At 42.6% G+C, this 18,880-nt stretch overlaps 1 protein-coding gene across 9 annotated transcripts in view; it reads right to left on the reverse strand.

The window, feature by feature from the left end:
* The window catches only part of cdc42bpab (CDC42 binding protein kinase alpha (DMPK-like) b), a 98,599-nt gene extending 80,472 nt beyond the window's left edge, over nt 1-18,127 (reverse strand). For 8 of the 9 annotated variants that reach the window (XM_071370685.1, XM_071370682.1, XM_071370680.1 and 5 more), the window contains exon 1: nt 17,079-18,127. In XM_071370685.1, the coding sequence (XP_071226786.1) occupies nt 17,079-17,256 (178 nt within the window). In that variant the 5' untranslated portion in view covers nt 17,257-18,127. The remainder of the gene's footprint in view (nt 1-17,078) is intronic. The other variant, XM_071370677.1, reaches the window with a different exon arrangement.
* Nucleotides 18,128-18,880: the final 753 nt, after the last annotated feature.

Genomic DNA, 18,880 nt, shown 5'->3' on the forward strand with positions numbered 1-18,880 from the left:
TGTGTGGAAGGCAGGAAATGCTAAATGTGTTCATGTTAATTAACGGTCAATTACCGCGAAACCAACAGTCATTTGCTTGACAATCACCGGCTGACAACATTTTGTGACCGCCACAGCTTTACTGGGATCCTCCTCTTTTTAAAAAAGCCATTAAAACTGCTGTTTTTCATGCCATTGCAAGACTTTGTGCATTGGCTGCTTGTCAGAATGCACGTTTCCCTCCCTATGGTACTCAAACATTCCTTGAGACGCATTTAAGTTATCTCGAATAAAACACACCACAACAACAAGCCAACTAGGTAAATAGATAAACTACTCTTCTATGGGGTAGTCACACTTTTATTCATTTCTCGTTTCGTTTGCAGAGGAACATTTTATGTGGACTGTTCTTAACACTTTCAAAGTGCGCCTCGGCAGAAATATGTTTTAACGCTCCATCTTTTTTTTGCCGTGGCGCAGCGACACATAAATGACTGCGACGGAAACACTGGATATGTCAGCCCATCACTGAGAGGAGAGCGGAACCATTAAATCATTAATAAAAGTGCCCATATACATAAACGCGTCTGGGATCCTGGGAATCACTTACATAGCACGTCAACATGCGTCTGAACAATACATTTGGTTTAATACTGCACTGCACACTCGTGACACCAGAGTTCCCAGAGCAATGACGTCGTCCCCCGTCTCCACAATAATAGTAGGTCAGGGCACTATATGGTGTGCGTTCCAAAAATGACACCCTATTCCCTATATAATGCACTACTTTCCTGGTCAAATGTAGTGCACTATATAGGGAATAGGGTGCCATTTGGGTCGCAGCTGGAGTCAGAGCCTTTTTAAACAGAACAGGGTGTGTCTCACTGTCGCTGCGGTAAACAAACAAACATGATGTACTTCAAATATTAAGAAAGCGGCAGAGAAGAGGGGGGGGGTAAAGGCACAAGACAAAAGATTAGATCAGAGTTGTGTCATGAGTCATGGCAACTGCAAGGCTACACATGGGACAAAAATGCAAAAATGATGAGAACATCGGCTCATCATCAAACAGGAGTTTCTGTTTTGGCGTCACCTAAACGTGTGAATCAAAACGAGACTTCAGCTCAACATGAACTGTCTGGAAGATTTCAGCCTAGATTGACAAATTCACTGTTTATTTAGACAATTGTATAAGTTGGAGGCTACACCAAACCGTCGGACATAAAAACAAATTCAACTTTCTGTAATTTTTTTTAAAAATTGAAGCATCAGAGACATCTAGGTCTAGGCTATCTGGGCAATGGGAGAGACATTTCAGCGATAATGTGCCCCCACTGGTGCCAGATTTCAGCGATGATGTGCTCCCACTGGTGCCAGATTTCAGCGATGATGTGCTCCCACTGGTGCCAGAATTCAGCGATAATGTGCCCCCACTGGTGCCAGATTTCAGCGATGATGTGCTCCCACTGGTGCCAGAATTCAGCGATAATGTGCCCCCACTGGTGCCAGAAGTGGGATCATACCTACCATGCCACACAGATGCTTGTCTGTCATTACAAACCGCAATGAGCACAGCTAGCATCACAAAGAGGTGAGAGGACTGGGACGGGATGATATATTGTATGTATGATATACTGCTGGGACGATATACTGCTGTATGTAAAATATTGTGCTTGGAAATTCATTGGGACTCTGGATGACAACATATTTATGTTTGTTTCTGACATTAGGACTGTTTTTCGAAAGAAGTTAAATCTGCCTCTTTTGTTTTGTTTCCTTGCCAGGATACTAATGAGTATTGCGATACCGGCATCATCCCGGCCATAGATTTCAGCATGTCTTCTTGAGTCATATGGACTATAGTGCAGAAGGATAGGTGGAGGAGAGAGAGAGGGTGACATGGGCAGCTGTGAGAGAAACTGACAGTTTTACTTTTAGCAGAACTCGAGTGCTTGTTTCTCAAATGAAGGAACAAATATATTTACGGATCTCTAGGAGTCCTCAAAAGCCAGAGCTGGGGCCTACATACCAGATTGCTCTGGGAGGTGATGAAGGGAGTTCTCAGTCCCAATGCCCTTACAACATGCCCCATAACCTTAATGAATAGGATAGAACACATTAATAAGGCCAACAGCTAAGTGCAATGCTAATTTTCAGAGACTTGTCAGTGTCAGAAAATATTGTCAGTTGATTGTGCTGCCCTATGTAGGATTATAGATGACCTAACCTAGTTTAAGGTGTGACAAAGGGATAGGCTTAATTCAACCAGAAATCAACAACTGTAACCTTGAGAAGCAGGTGAGACGACTCTCTCTCCCCAGTTAATTACCTAAATGACCTGAAACACAATGGAAGGCTAGCCTAACACACCCTGCCTGCTGCAGCCCTCGAGCTGTGTACAGTAGGTTCTCTACCCCGGCTTAAAGCAAACAGGTACAGATGCTCAAAATGGAGGAGAGGGAGAGAGAACTCGTCTAAGCCCACATACTGTACAGCTGTATTCTGAGATGACATGACACCGACAGTGAACCCTTATCTTCAGCCCTGACATATCCCCTTCTTTTTACACCGATCTGTCACCGTGGGGGGAAAAAAGAGTGCCATTTGATTTACAGATTATCCGTGTTTTCATTGAATGACATTAAAATGTCGGGCCTTACTTTCCTCTTCCCTTCCCCCCCCCGTGGCAGAATGCATCACGGACGGTAGAGGTAACTCTAACAACACTTTCATTCTGTGGGAAACCAAACCAACAATGGCTGAGGTGAGGTGCACCCTAGCTGGAGGTTCTCTGTCATGGCTGATAGGAAAGAGGACCTGAGCCCTGAGTGCTGACCTAGGATCAGGTCCCCCCTGTACATAGCATCTTATTCATTATGATCCAAAAGGCCCAACTGATCCTAGATCAACAGTCCTACACAGAGACTATTTGTGAATAGGGAACCTGGGGGTGGTGGAGGTCAGTGTAACACCATCTCCCATACTAAGCTAACCTTTGTACTGACTGCATCCGCACAGAACACCAAGTATTACACTACAGGCTAATAACTGGATGGGCTGGTTCCACCATCATGACAACCCAGGAAAAAATGGAAGGATGTTTTGCATACTACTGACCTGCAAGCTGGAAGCTGTTTCTTCTGTGACTGATATGATGAAAGGGCTTTAGACCAGACACTATTTGAGGACAGTGACGTGATGGAGGCTAGACCTTTCTTCTTTAGCCTACATCTAGGGCTAGTCTGTGTTCAGTTATCCATTACAGGTGGCTAAGGTTCAGAACACAATAATATGTTTACAAAATGGGTGCCGCTGAGTTGAAAACCCACCAAATTACCACTTTTTGCCTACAAGAATAAATGAGGGGGACAAAAACCTATATATACACACAAACACTCCTCCGCAGTCCATCAGTTCACAGCATAGCAGACGCTTTCTAGGCCACAACCAATCCCTACGGCAGGGAACACTACTAATTATATCTCTCTGAAGAAACTAAGGTGTCAATGCCGAGACTTGTAAGTAACCATAAGCAGAAAGCATTCCCAAAAATATGCATCTGGCTGGCTACAGATCGGACGTGTCTCGACGTGCACGTCGCTCAGGAGGAAGAGAAAAGACACATGCAACTGCTCAAAAATGAATTATAGTTCAAAGGGAACATATTGTAAAATTGCTTCTATTGGATGAGGGATGAGTGCCAAAGAAGAATAAGTGTTTGACAGCAGTCAGATGGTTGTAACCAGGTTGACTTTTTGAAGGCCAGGGTTTGTCCGGTTGTTGTTTCTGACATAATAGCATAATCAAAGGACTGAGTAAGAAGTCAAAAAAGCCAATCCATGATATAAGTCCACAGTGTATGAGCCATTCAAAACAACACCTTATCATGCTCTGCCCATTCCTATCCACTTGTGGACAGAACAGACGTGTTTTTGTTGAGGGTGTTCCTAACAAGAGGACATAACCTGACTAAGTTTCCAACCCTTCATAAGTAGGCTAATCTTTACGGAGTATACACAGCACAGTGACTGACACTAGCCATCACGAGGAAGAAACTAAGTTGGTCCTATTTAAAGTAGGCTAGTGCCGTCTAATGTTTTCATTGTAACTATAACTTATTAGCATACTATAACCAGGTTGTTGCTATGTTATTACCACTTTACTCTGTTCTGTAAAAGTGCCACCAACATTACTTTGTACTTTCAGTCAATGACCGGCTATACTTCACAGCTGTTTGAATAGCATTATAGGCCTTATACTTGGTTCACAATAACAGACAGGCTTATCGAGGCCCACTTAGGAGACAGATTTGCACGAACCTGGACCTTGTAGGCCAGCCTTTCTTAAAAGTATAGGTCACTTTGGGTCAAAACCTGTTAAATGGTGGGTCATGAGGTGTCAGAGTAAATATATAATATTGGAATTGGAATTGATTTGGCCACGTGTAACTGCGCTCTCTGCTTAGCAGCGGTGTCTCTGCTCTGTTTGGCAGATGCGCAAGTGGGAGGGAGCTGCGCTTCTGCATCGTGGTTAACATGATATTTTTTCTGCAGTTTTCTTGAAGATCACTCCGCGACCCACACGCTGCAGCACTGTCGTTCAGAAAGAGATGACGCGCTGTCAGCCGCTGTTAATCCTCGAATGGACTCAAGCTTGCCACAAAGTCTGACTGAGTGTAACAGTATAACTTTAGTACGTCCCCTCGCCCCGACCTCGAGCGCGAACCAGGGACCCTCTGCACACATCAACAACAGTCACCCACGAAGCGTCGTTACCCATCGCTTCACAAAAGCCGCCGCCCTTGCAGAGCTAGGGGAAACCCTACTTCAAGTCTCAGAGCAATTGACGTAATCGATTGAAACACTGTGACGTAACCGATTGAAACGCTATTAGCGCGTACCCGCTATCTAGCTAGCCATTTTACATTCGTTACATGAGCTCAATCATCATGAAACGCAAAAACAGCGAAGAGTTTCTCTTGATTTCATACAAACTTTGATAAAATACGAGGAGCGCCCACAACGCGTTTTGTGCTGGGAAGTGCTCAGTAATGAGTCTCTCAAAACGAACAAATTAAAACGATACGTCCTGACCAAACATGCACAGCATGACAGTAAACCCAGGGAGTTATTTCAGAACAGGGCAGAATGCTTCAGGAAACAGTGCTTCAACAGTGGAAGAGCAAGTCAGCTAGCAAGGCATTGTTGTCATTTTATAACAGGTGATGATAAGCAGAAATAAGGGAGTACTATCTCTCATTGTAGTCGATTTGAGTTTCTCTTTCAAACAATCCCCTTGTACACAGCTAATAGCTAACGTTAGCCAAAGCAAACTACCTAGCTACTGATAGCGCAACCCTAAGTAACAGTACAGATGAAAAATTGTTGAAAACAAGTCTAGGATTGAACTGTTGCTGTTAAAAAAAGGAATCATTTTTATTCTGAACTGGAATAAACTGATTGAAGAAATATGCTTTTTGAGGCAAACACACTCGCACAGTTCTGGTTTGCTCATCTAGCGCAGGAAGCGGTCTCCTGCCTAACTGAGAAAGCAGTAGATGTTCTGATCCAGTTTGCCACCACATACCCATGCGAGTCAGGGTTCTCAACTCAACGCTGAGCATGACCTCAGGGTTGCACTGTCAGAAACTGAGCCCAGAATAGACTTGCTTGTTGAAAACATCAAACCGCCACACACACCTCTCATTAGGGCTGTGTGTGTGTGTGTGTGTGTGTGTGTGTGTGTGTGTGTGTGTGTGTGTGTGTGTGTGTGTGTGTGTGTGTTCTGGTCTAAATCTGTGTGATGTGATCAATCAGTTTATTCCAGTTCAGAATAAAAATGATTTAATGTGTTTTAACAGTCACAGCTCCAACCTATACTTTAACAATAATCTCTACAGTAAAATGTACAGTAGGCCTGACCATTCGTCATCTGTACTGTTACTTAGGGTTGCACTATCAAAAACTGAGCCTGTGTGTGTGTGTGTGTGTGTGTGTGTGTGTGTGTGTGTGTGTGTGTGTGTGTGTGTGTGTGTGTGTGTGTGTGTGTGTGTGTGTGTGTGTGTGTGTGTGAGAGAGCTTTGGCCTACTCCCTACTCCCTACTTCCAACCTAGACAGATATATAAGAGTGTTTTTAAATGGGGATAAATAAACATGAATAGCTATTTATATGGGTATTTCATTGTTTTTGTTTTAGTCTATATTGCATTTGTTTTAGGCATAAGGGCAATGAAATGTACCGATATTTACGTATAGTTGAGTGTATTTAGAAGGAAAACACCATTTCTAATTTGAGTCCCAGGCTGAAAAAGTTGAAGAATCCCTGATGTAGACCTATTTATTTTTTTATAGATGGACATTATTCACCAAAGCAAATAAGGTTAAGTATCTAGCTGAAGGGTCTAAATTAAAACATCTTGAGCATATGGCCGGTAATTATCATTAAAATAAGTAATTACGTCTGGAAAAGCTTATAAAAACCAAATGATTTTCTACCTCAACGTAAATTCAGCATTACAATTATTGAAGTGTGAAGTGAATTACTAATCTGTAGCCAGAAGGACCATGGGGCTATAAATGGTGTGTTTGTGTGTGTGTGTGTGTTGGGGGGGGGGAGCATTAAAGCAAGTCATCCAGCAAGTCATCCCAAGATAATGAGGAAAACACACAACCAAGCAGCAGATGAGCAGAGCTGTCAGACACACAGGCCTGAGGCTCTTTCATCCAAATAAATCTCCCACCCTGACAGAGCCACAGACAGATGAATTATCAGTCTATATATAGGCCTATTGGCAGCAGCAGAGATGTCCTATCCCACAGGCAATTGAGATGACAATCAGAGCGACCAGAGGATTTCCTGATGATGTCGTGTCATGCGAGGGAAGGCAGCGTTACTGGACTGCTCCACTAGCCACAGCTTCCTGTGACCCCACAAGGAGGAAGATGTCAGGGAACACTCCACCACAACAACAGGATCCACACACACAGACGTGCACACACACACACACACACACACTCAAGAGCCACACCGAAGCAAGGCTGCGTAGGCAACTCTACAGCGAACTCCTTCGTAGGCGACTCTACAGCGAACTCCTTCGTAGGCGACTCTACAGCGAACTCCTTCGTAGGCGACTCTACAGCGAACTACAGGCAATTTTTTATTATTAAGTAGGCCATGTTAATCTTATTTCACAGGTTGATCTCTCTTCTTCGTCTATAAAAAAAATTACCTTGAACAAGTCACAGAAAGCATATGATCTAGAATCGAATTATCAATATAATAAAACTAGGCTTACAATAATATTATTTCCTTGAAAAGGTAGAGGCATAGGCCTGCCTATACGTTGAATAGCAAAGCACTATACAGATTCATACATTTTCAGAACGAGGAGTTTAGGGTATAGAACTTCGGCATAGTGGCCTACTCCCCCCAACATGCTGTTTGTCAGCAACATAGGCCTACTGAATTTCTCTCCATAGATTGGAGGAGTATTATTAGGCTACTAGTGATCGGCACCAATATGGAAAGTCTATTAATTGGCTGCATTTATTTCTATATGAAAAATGGGAGAAGGTGACTGACCTGCACAGGAAGGAAAGTTTCCAGACTGCGTGCTAATTGAACAGTTTAGATATAGGTGTGAATGTTCTGGAAGCATCATTCTAATCAATCATCTGAAAACAATATCAAAACCTGATTGGCCATCAGCGGGACAATAATCGGATGAAGCGCTAAATGGCAGCTGGCAAACATTCATCAGTGATCAGTGTTCGCATCACCAAAATGATGTATGTGACTGCAAAGATCTAACGCTTCTATAGCATAGGCCTAACCGAAAGAGTCACGTTAAATTGATTAGTCGTTCTTAAATAATGATGCATAGGCTAACAGCCTACTTGTTGGACGTGCATTTTAGTGGCGAGCTGTTTAGTAAGGCCTGCTACCGTGACAGGCCTATTGCCGACCATCAGCTGATCCAGTAAATCATTTCTGAATGACAGTGAAGTGATTAATAGTGCTAATGTCTGCTTTATTTACAGCAAGTTCTAGTAAGAAAAAATGAAGGTAATGATTTACTGTTTTCATACGTTTCTGTGTGTCAGATTTGTTTTCAGAACTGATCAAAATCAGGGACGCTACAGCCTATATATAATAGAGGTCGACCGATTAATCGGAATGGCCAATTAATTAGGGCCGATTTCAAGTTTTCATAACAATCGGAAATTGGTATTTTTGGCCGATATTTTTTTTACACCTTTATTTAACTAGCAAGTCAGTTAAAGAACACATTCTTATTTTCAATGATGGCCTAGGAACGGTGGGTTAACTGCCTTGTTCAGGGGCAGAACGACAGATTTTTACCTTGTCAGCTTGGGGATTCAATCTTGCAACCTTACGGTTAACTAGTCCAACGCTCTAACCACCTGCCTCTCATTACACTCCACGAGGAGCCTGCCTGTTACACGAATGCAGTAAGAAGCCAAGGTAAGTTGCTAGCTAGCATTAAACTTATCTTATAAAAAACAATCAATCATAATCACTAGTTAACTACACATGGTTGATGATATTACTAGTTTATCTAGCGTGTCCTGCGTTACATATAATCGATGCGGTGAGCATTCGCGAAAAAGGTACCTAACCACAAACATCAATGCCTTTCTTAAAATCAATACACAAGTATATATTTTTAAAACCTGAATATTTAGTTAATATTGCCTGCTAACATGAATTTCTTTGTGTCACTTCTCTTGCAACAGAGTCAGGGTATATGCAGCAGTTTGGGCCGCCTAGCTCATTGCAAACTGTGTGAAGACTATTTCTTCCTAACAAAGACAGCCAACTTCGCCAAACGGGGGATGATTTAACAAAAGCGCATTTGCGAAAAAAGCACAATCGTTGCACGACTGTACCTAACCATAATCCTCAATGCCTTATTTAAAATCAATACACAGAAGTATATATTTTTAAACCTGCATATTTAGCTAAAAGAAATACAGGTTAGCAGGCAATATTAACCAGGTGAAATTGTGTCACTTCTCTTGCGTTCATTGCACGCAGAGTCAGGGTATATGCAATAGTTTGGGCCGCCTGGCTCGTTGCGAACTAATTTGCCAGAATTATACGTAATTATGACATAACATTGAAGGTTGTGCAATGTAACAGGAATATTTAGACTTATGGATGCCACCCGTTAGATAAAATACGGAACGGTTCCGTATTTCACTGAAAGAATAAATGTTTTGTTTTCGAGATGAGTTTCCGGATTCGACCATATTAATGACCTAAGGCTCGTATTTCTGTGAGTTATGTTATAATTAAGTTTATGATTTGATAGAGCAGTCTGACTGAGCGATGGTAGGCACCAGCAGGCTCGTAAGCGTTCATTCAAACAGCACTTTCGTGCGTTTTGCCAGCAGCTCTTCGCAATGCTTCAAGCATTGCGCTGTTTATGACTTCAAGCCTATCAACTCCTGAGATTAGGCTGGTGTAATCGATGTGAAATGGCTAGCTAGATAGCGGGGTGCGCGCTAATAGCGTTTCAAACCTCACTCGCTCTGAGACTTGGAGTAGGTGTTCCCCTTGCTCTGCATGGGGGTGGCTGTTGTCGATGTGTTCCTCGTTCGAGCCCAGGTAGGAGCGAGGAGAGGGACGGAAGCTATACTGTTACACTGGCAATACTAAAGTGCCTACAAGAACATCCAATAGTCAAGGTATATGAAATACAAATGGTAGAGAGAGAAATAGTCCTATAATTCCTATAATAACTACAACCTAAAACCTTACCTGGGAATATTGAAGACTCATGTTAAAAGGAACCACCAGCTTTCATATGTTCTCATGTTCTGAGCAAGGAACTTGAATGTTAGCTTTCTTACATGGCACATATTGCACTTTTACTTTCTTCTCCAACACTTTGTTTTTGCATTACTTAAACCAAATTAAACATGTTTCATTATTTATTTTAGGCTAAATTGATTTTATTGATGTAAAATAAGTGTTCATTCAGTATTGTTGTAATTGTCATTATTACAAATACATTAAAAAATATATATATATATATATTTTTTTAAATTATTATTATTATTTTAATTATTATTATTATTTTATTATTATTATTATTATTATATATTTTTTATTTTAATCGGCCGATTAAATCGGTATCGGCTTTTTTTGGTCCGCCAATAAATCGGTATTGGCGTTGAAAATTCATAAAATCGGTCGACCTCTAATTTATAATATTCTTCCCAGATCAACACATGTATTTTAAGCCATATAAAGAACAGCTACGCATGACTTAATGAAAAGCAAAAAACAGGTACAACATTGTTTCACATAAATAAAAGACAAACAGAAACAGGCAACAGGCTTCAGCTTGCTTCAGTTTCCCTGACAAATAGGCCTAGGAAACTAAATGTATCTAGATGAAGTTGAGTGCACGGTGGGGTAAGTATCGTCCATAAAAGGTTTTGCTCGTCAAAAAGGCACGTAAGCGAGGGACACACACACACACACACACACACACTTCTGAGTAGAAGAACCCGCAAACACCTTCACTACGTCAGAGCTACCTCATACATACCATGTGACCGCATGTAGTACAGAAAGCAACTTGCTGACAGACAGGTAATGTGATTAGTCTGCAAAGGACAGGAGATTCATTTTATGAGGAAAATCGAGCTTAACGACAACGTTGAGGTTAGCCACCACCACCAGATCAATTGTATTATTTGAAGAATGAGTACCGGACCCAGTGGCGACCCGTCATTCAGGGCAGGTGGGGCAGAGCAAATTTTTAGCTAAAAAATGTATTATATAAAAATATAATAATTGGGGCATGCCTGTTTTGCATGTTATTTTGGCATTAATATGTGACATATGAATCATTCAGTTAATAAATCCGTATACACACGGTCTCTTTTTTGTGTTCTTGAGTAAGGCAGCTCCAATATGCAGGTGTTTCAGCCTAGCTCAGTGCTTTCTGTGGTGGTGGGGCAGGCCAGCAGAAAATAGGAGCACTGCGCCGTGATTAGCTCAGAGTTCTGTCACTCATGGGGACAGCACGTCATCGCCAAGTTTAAGTCCTTAGTAAGGGTAGACATCCAAAATGTCAGCCCTTTGGGTCCTGCCATAAAGTTATTACAAGTGCCCTTCCACGAAGGCTCATGGTCATTGGCGACATACAAAATTACGTCAAATCACGTTATATGTACAGTAGCTTTGATTGGACTGATCATGTCAACATCTTACTTTCAAAGTCTTAGCTAGCAGTCATCATCATGAATCAAGTCGACAATCTACTGGCAAAACCTTTTTAACCCTTGTCATATGAAGAGAAATAATGAAGAGAAATTATAGATAAAACCTATAATATCGGTGCTCATCAGCCATTGGACAAAAAGATTACGCAACAAGTTAGAAATCGCTAATTCAACAATGACTCATTTGGAAGAAATCAGTGGCTAACTGCAAGCACTGCAAAGAAACCACTAACATTAGCCTGCTATTCAATAGAGTTCCCACCATAAATCCAGAGAACGCCAGACTTTGATGACAAAGTTTGATGACAAAATTTGCCCACAAAGGGCCGCCGCGCCACCTTCACAAGGAGCGTCCAAAAATGTCTTGTATGCTGCTGCATAAATTATGTAATATGCCAGGGAGAAATGTATACTGTAGCTAAGAAATGAATAATAAGTGTATGTTGTGTAGTAAGCTGTTAGTGGCCCATGTCCCTCGCCCTAATAATTTGGTCTATTTTCACCAACGCGGTATTGTAAACACATCGTTCGTGGCTGGTGTGTGCTTGTTTGCCAACTTGTTTTGTACTGCTTTGACAGTGCTACCGATAGCAGTGGTGGCGCTTGGCTTGCACGTGTCAAATTAAAATAGATACGGTCACCCTCAAAATCACCAACGTACTAAAAGTCAAGGGCACAATCTACCCACTCCCAGAGAAATGCTAGGTTAGGTAGTGTAGGATCAGAAAAAAGAACGACAGACATTGCAACTCAAAGCAGTCCTCCACAATACGTGGATGGCCGCCAGTCATCCCAACCTTTGGAACATTTCATTAATTAGTAGCCTGTACTTCTCACAATGAAATGCCTTTCTTATCATTCCAAAACAATAGACTACAGTGCCTCCTTATTTGACTGTCTATAACCACGGATTCCCTCCATTCTACTTCTAAAATGGGCACTATCCTGTCCATTGCCACTGATCCTGGTACAGTGTGTCCCAGTCCCTGATATAGGCTTACATACTGTATACATAAACAGTGTGTAGAACCAGACAGCTACAGAGCTCTGTGTTGTGCTGTACAGCAGCGATGCGACTCAGCAGCAGCAGTGCTTGTCAGAGAACACTGAACACCGCTGGGCTCTGGGCGGCTGCTGCACCGTCACGGTCACACCGGCTCAGCCGCCATACCCAACACACACACTGACTAGCCACCACACCTGAACACAGGGCCTCAGAGAGGATGGGAAGGAGGGAGAGGGATGGAGGAGTAGAAACCAAGAAAGGGGGTGGGGATGGATGGAGAGAAAAAGAAGGGGGCAAGAGAGGGACAGACACAGACAGAGTGACGGGGGAGGGTGCAAGAAAAAGGATGGAGAGAAATTGCAAGAGAGATGGAAGATGGAAAGACAGAGAAGGAAAGAAAGCATGGGAGAGAGAGAGAGAAAGGACAGGGAGGGACAAAGAGCTAGCCCCTAAACAGCTGCTGTATTCCTCACATTGCACCTCCAATCCAAATTCCACAGCCGAGCTGTGAAGGACCAGGGCTTGGCTGAGTCAGCGCTTTCACACACAGCTGAGCTGAGCCTCCACAAAATGCAGGGATGCTCTGGCTACGGCATGCACAGGGGCTCATAAAGCACCCACTCTTTTCTCATTCACTAGCTCGCTACCACAGGCTTTCGCTGGCCTGCCTGTGCCCCATAATTAACCCATCACCACAACACCTTTGACGTTAAACACCTCACCACAGAATACATTGTTTATTGCTATCTAATAGTATAATTTGGGGAACTTGGCATGTGGCAATGTTTCTTTTGTTGCTTGTGTTGAAGAATGATTGTAATGCACCGTCTGTTTGCGTCATATCAATCTGTTCGTGAGTGTGTGTACGTTTATAAGCGGGTGTGTGCACATCTGTCTGTAGGCATATTTCCCCAACCACACCCAGACCCAGCAAAGGACACAAAACATACAGAGGGCACGAGCTAGTGGGGGAGAAGGAGAGAAAACCAGGCTGGGAGGAAGCGGAGGTGAATTACTTGGAACAACCATTCTATTACAGCTGGTGTTCCTGTGCCAAGCCCTCTGTGTTTGGAAGCAACATCCCGTGATAGAGGGGGAGCCAGACTAAAAGCCTAGAGAGATCCTGGTTTTTCTGCGCGTTATTTATTAACTCAGGCCCAGCTTCTCAGCCCTGAAGGAGTGCTGATCTAAGATCAGGTCCCCCCCACCGTCATGTAATCGTATTCATTATGATCTAAGAAGGCTAAACTGATACAAGATCAGCACTCCTACTCTAAGACGCTGAACCTGTTTTTAAGAGCTGCTAATAGTTTTCATCCTGAGGTTGAAGGTAGTATATCTGGGCACGGATCCAATATGTGATGACCATTTTTTAATCAGTTCCAGTATCTACCAGATAGGCAACCAACTGGAATTGATACTTCAGTTTATTTCCTGAATAAACTGACTTGAAATGGAATTGATCCAAACCCCTGCTTAACAGAAGCCCTCTGGGTCCTCTCCCTCTGCCCTGCTACCACAGAAACCCCAGCCCAGTATGCCTAAGTGAGGGGTAAAGACAGAAGTATGCGAGGTGTCTTTGCCAATTGGCTCTGCATCAATTTCAGCCAGAACTAGCAGGCCTTGCATCAATTCATCCTTTCAAGTGATAAATTATTTGGGAAAACAATGTTGCTCTGTGTCATTGGTCTAGACTTGGCTGGCAGAGGGAGGGAGGAAATGGAAGAGTGGCTAATTGTTCCTTTGGGTTTGACTAATTTAGAAGTACAGTTATGCTCCCTATTCAGCCTGTGTGTGTGTGTGTGTGTGTGTGTGTGTGTGTGTGTGTGTGTGTGTGTGTGTGTGTGTGTGTGTGTGTGTGTGTGTGTGTGTGTGTGTGTGTGTGTGTGTGTGTGTGTGTGTGTGTGTGTGTGTGTGTATGTGTGTGGTGTGTGTGTGTGTGTGTGTGTGTGTGTGGTGTGTGTACACCATCATACGTTTTAGGACGGTTGTGACTTGTGAGTTAGGCCACAGGGAAAACATTTGATTCCAGGGCCATTTTTTGTATGAAATGAACAACGAGAAACCATTTTGAAACCGAAAACAGAAATGTGTTTTCTTATTTAATATATATACACCATTTACCTGTTTGGACAGGTAGAAAGAGTGTGTGTGTATATGTATGTATGTATGTGGCCTGCGTAAGTGTCTGCATGTGTGTTCATATTCACACCAAAATGTTCTGTAGATACAGCCTGGCCAGCTGGCTCCACAGGCAGGAGAGGAGAGGGATTGAGGGTTCACCCCAGCGCCAGAGGGAGTATGGGGAGCCCCGGGGGAGAGCAGACAGACAGCCATTTACCAACCTCCTGGTCCTCAGAGGCTGCTAATAAACAGAGCTGTACCCTCTGGGAGAGAATGGTGAGAAAAAACAGAGCCAGTCATGCATACTGTATGCAGGAGCTTAGCTTCCTTCTGCAGCTGTAATATAGTATTTATCCTCAGCTTCACTTTCTTTTGGTTAGGTAGTTTGTTTCGTAGATTAGAGCTGGGAACCTCCTCTTAGAAGCGGGTATGTGTGCCATTTGAAGTATGGAGGAGGGTGTACAAATGTGACAGACTGCTGGTCTGCTATTATTTAGGCTACTTGAACTGTCTGATATGGAGTGACAGTTCAGGGAAGGCACCCACTTTGAGGCAAGACATGACATGGGCCACCCTCAGACTCCATAGTACCCTTTTGGGATTGTGAACTCACTGCAGTACAGGAGTGACCAACACAATAGAGCCAAGCCACTTCCTGGTATGACATCATGTGCCCAAAGAGCCCAGCTGCCAGTCCCGGTGTTTCCTGTTAGCTGCCCCTGTGGAATCTCTACACAGGAAACAGTATAACATCAAGAATCATGACAAGGATGTCCAGACCCTTGGCATCACAATCAACCCTCATCATCGGCATTCAAAGACCCTTTTAGCTTCTACCATGCCCATCTGCACCTGGCCTGGGTAGTGTGTGTGTGTGTGTGTGTGTGTGTGTGTGTGTGTGTGTGTGTGTGTGTGTGTGTGTGTGTGTGTGTGTGTGTGTGTGTGTGTGTGTGTGTGTGTAAGATATCTTCACCACCACAACCACTGCATAAACAGAGGTGAAGCTACTAAACAGAGACACACCGCATCAGAACCAAAGTTCCTTCAAACAGGGATTGTTGTTTCTTCTGTTCTGTGAGTGATCCAACTCATATCTGGACAACTTCTCAGGCTACAAAGAAGTACATGCTAGTATAGTATCATATAATATAGAATTAGGCCTATAACATGGTTATTATTATTGTATAGTGCTGTAACAGTCATTATCAGTAATTAGAATTAACATCATTTTCAATTTCCAAATTTAAAAAAGCTGATAATACAATGATGTTAGGCCTACATGTTGAATAATTGAGCCTTAAGATTAATTTAAGTGAAAGGTTCTTTCCAATCTTCTGCTTACTGCGCTGTTGGCCCTCATCTGAGGTGGTGAGTGTTATGAGGACATAATAAAAGGATATGGTGAACTAGGCCTGGTCCATTCACTGATGGCTGCAGTTTATACAAGGGTCTCCATTTCAACCAAAATGAGGTCACCAAACAACTAAGTGATGAAAAGCAAACCTTATACTGTTTGTCTTTACTGTTGTGGGCTGAGCATTAAAGGGGATACGAGCGGTGACAAATAGGCCTAAGTCATTACTAGGCAGCCTAGTTATAGGCCTATAACTTCAAAGTATACTATCTATTCTTGATGACGTAGGCCTATGTTTTGAGTATCACGTTTTGTGAACATTAAAGTCCAAGTGAACTGTGTTTTTTGAAGTTAAGTGTCCCATCCATCGTTGGGGAATGCTGTTTCATGTAACAGGCCTGGGTGTCCATTCTGATATGAAACACCTGTCATACCATGTCATCAAACCTTGTTGTGAGCTTTGAAGACAAAAGTAGGACACCAACTGCGAGCTGCTTTATTTCAGTATGCTACCTCTACTTGAAAAACACTACAACCCCTTAGCCTATATGAAGCAGACAAGTATGTTTTGATAGTTTGTCTATGGTGTTTGTAAAGATGAAATATTTTCCTGAATAAAAGCAATCTTTGAGGACCTTATTGCAGTACCTATTTGAGTGTTTCCCACTTAGTTAGCCATCACCCCTGGACTCCGGCTGTGTCCGTGTCAACACGGGGAAATGTCAAAATGAAATCACACTTGGCACTTTGTCATTTCGCTAAGGCATGCCCCGGCAACAGAGTTGCCACAGGGCCAGTCTTAGAAAATTTGAGTCGCATTCCACATTCGTGCTCGAACCAACCCTCCCCCCCAAGGTTGTCACAAGCACAGTTAGTTTCTTCAACAAATTATTTAGTTATTTGTGTGTGCGTGTGGTCCTGTGTGCTTCGCTTTGCTTTTCTTTTCACTGACTGTGAGGAGAGGTTACAAAATTGCAAACGTTCCATGACATTTGGGGCTCACGCTAGGCCCCTGCCTGCCTGCCTACTACCACCACCACGTCTACAACAAATGGCAACAATGTCACCGTTCTTCTGTTGTTAGTTTATAAAGTCAATTTGTTATGGGTCACGAATCAAGTGCGATAGAAAGTACCTCAAAGCAGTTATACTCCACTCCAAAATCTCAATGGCCCGACAACTAGCTTGCAGTTAAAATGTAAGTGTGGAGGTGGCCTAGGCTAAGAGGATAGCAGATCCTCCATGGGCCTAGTACTGAGGTCTCTACTACTATAAAAGGAGTGTTGTGAAAGGGAGGGACACATTGCACCAACATTATCATCTTACATAAAAAGAAACGGGGGGGAAAAAACTTACCCCAATCTAGAAACTCCAATATGTTTTTCTCTCTTCTGAGGGGTGAGTTGTTGCACTCATCATAAAGGCAGATAAGGATATCCAATAGCGTTTCCACACTAAGGCATTGGCCATTTGACTGAGCTGGGCCGTCCAGGATCAGCTTCTCCAGTTTCTTCAAACGGACCTCTCCCGACATGATTCGAACTGTAGTCTGGTGATGGCAGTAGTGAAAATTATAGAAACTCACTTAAATAGTTAAGCCTTGTATTCAGGCTTACCGGTGACGAACAGAAGTTGGTCTAGCTTGTCTCACCTTGTAGCAAAATGAAAAAAAACTTTGAAGTTTTGATCCAAGCAAGTTACTAGCGAGCTAAAATAGATCTATCATGATCCACCTCTCACAAAGGTATCGATAGAGTATCTCGGAGTTGTGCGAGACATGTACATTTTCCTAATTTTCTTTAGTTAGCTAATCTATTCCCCCAAAACACATAAAGAATTCACAATTACCAGACCCTGCCCTGGCCGGCAGATTTTGACGTATTGTTAGCCTAATGAAAGCCGCTGGTATTATTTCCTTTTGTATTTTTCTGGTCTTCTGGCAAAAATCCAAGCAATGAAAATATTACCCGTGACAATGCAGTTATAGCAATCCCCTGAGTTATTATCTGTGGTTATCAATTCTGCAGCGACAAAAATGCATCAACATTAGATCTGCAATGCTACAAAGCCCCAATGCCCCTCCTCTGTTGAGTCTGAGAATGGAAGGGCGAAAGGCTTAGCTAGCTAGTTTTTTATTTTAATTCCAAATCTTCTGCCTGGCCCTCTTCACAGTTTAAAACGATGGTTCGAGTATATGTCCATTGCTGTATCCGTCGAAAATGCGGTTTCTCGGACGGGTTGAACGCGTTCCTGTCAAGAAAAAAAAGCGATACTCTTGCTTATACCAATCCAGGACACTGCCTTCCTCCCTGGTCGCTTGCCGTCTCCAGCTACTGCTTGCTGCTGCAGGCAAAATCCCAGCTCATCATGGCGACCGTCACAGCATCTGCTGTGCTGTGGCTGTGGGGCGCAAGGGTATACTGCAAGGATAGTCAATAATATTGTGAATGGAAACTGTGGCCGTCGGTGTGGAATGGAATGACACATTTACGGTAAGAACGAAAACCTGGCCCATTAATGGCTTAAACATATATATGTTTTTATGCACATTATTTTGAGCAAGCAACTAACACTAAATCATTTTTGGATAGGCTACACCCAAAGTAGCTCACCTGGCTAGCTTTTTTCTTTAGTTATTAACAGGCAGGAAAATTAGAATAATTGGACCTCACCAGAAGTCAAATATGTTAACTATTGACTTCATTGATTGACAAAAATATTCATATTATCTCTACATTGTCTTTTAGCGAGCCTCAATCAATGTTGGTATTCTTGCAGCTTATTGTGAGAATAAAAGTACTGCTAACATAATGGTGTTGAACTATCAACATGAAATATCAACATGAAAGGCATTTACATTTCAAAGTTAATAGTTCAAACGTTATGGATTTCAAAGTTGAAAAGAGTTTTCAGAAACTATAACATTTCATTTTTATCTTCCACCACCCCTTTGATTTAGCAGGTATAACATAATTGTGTTGTATTCTTTGCCATTAAACAAGCGTATCAGGGCCCAGGGGTTGAAATAATTAAGTTTAAAAAGATATTATTATTTCAACACATGCTAGCACTGGGTCAAGAAAGTGCCAAATTGGATCTGATGACCTACTTGGAACAATCGCGCCCCCTGGCGAATTCTTTGCAGCCTAACATTTTCT

This window comes from Salvelinus alpinus, chromosome 27 (assembly GCF_045679555.1).
Source record: "Salvelinus alpinus chromosome 27, SLU_Salpinus.1, whole genome shotgun sequence".
Taxonomy (NCBI): Eukaryota; Metazoa; Chordata; class Actinopteri; order Salmoniformes; family Salmonidae; genus Salvelinus; species Salvelinus alpinus.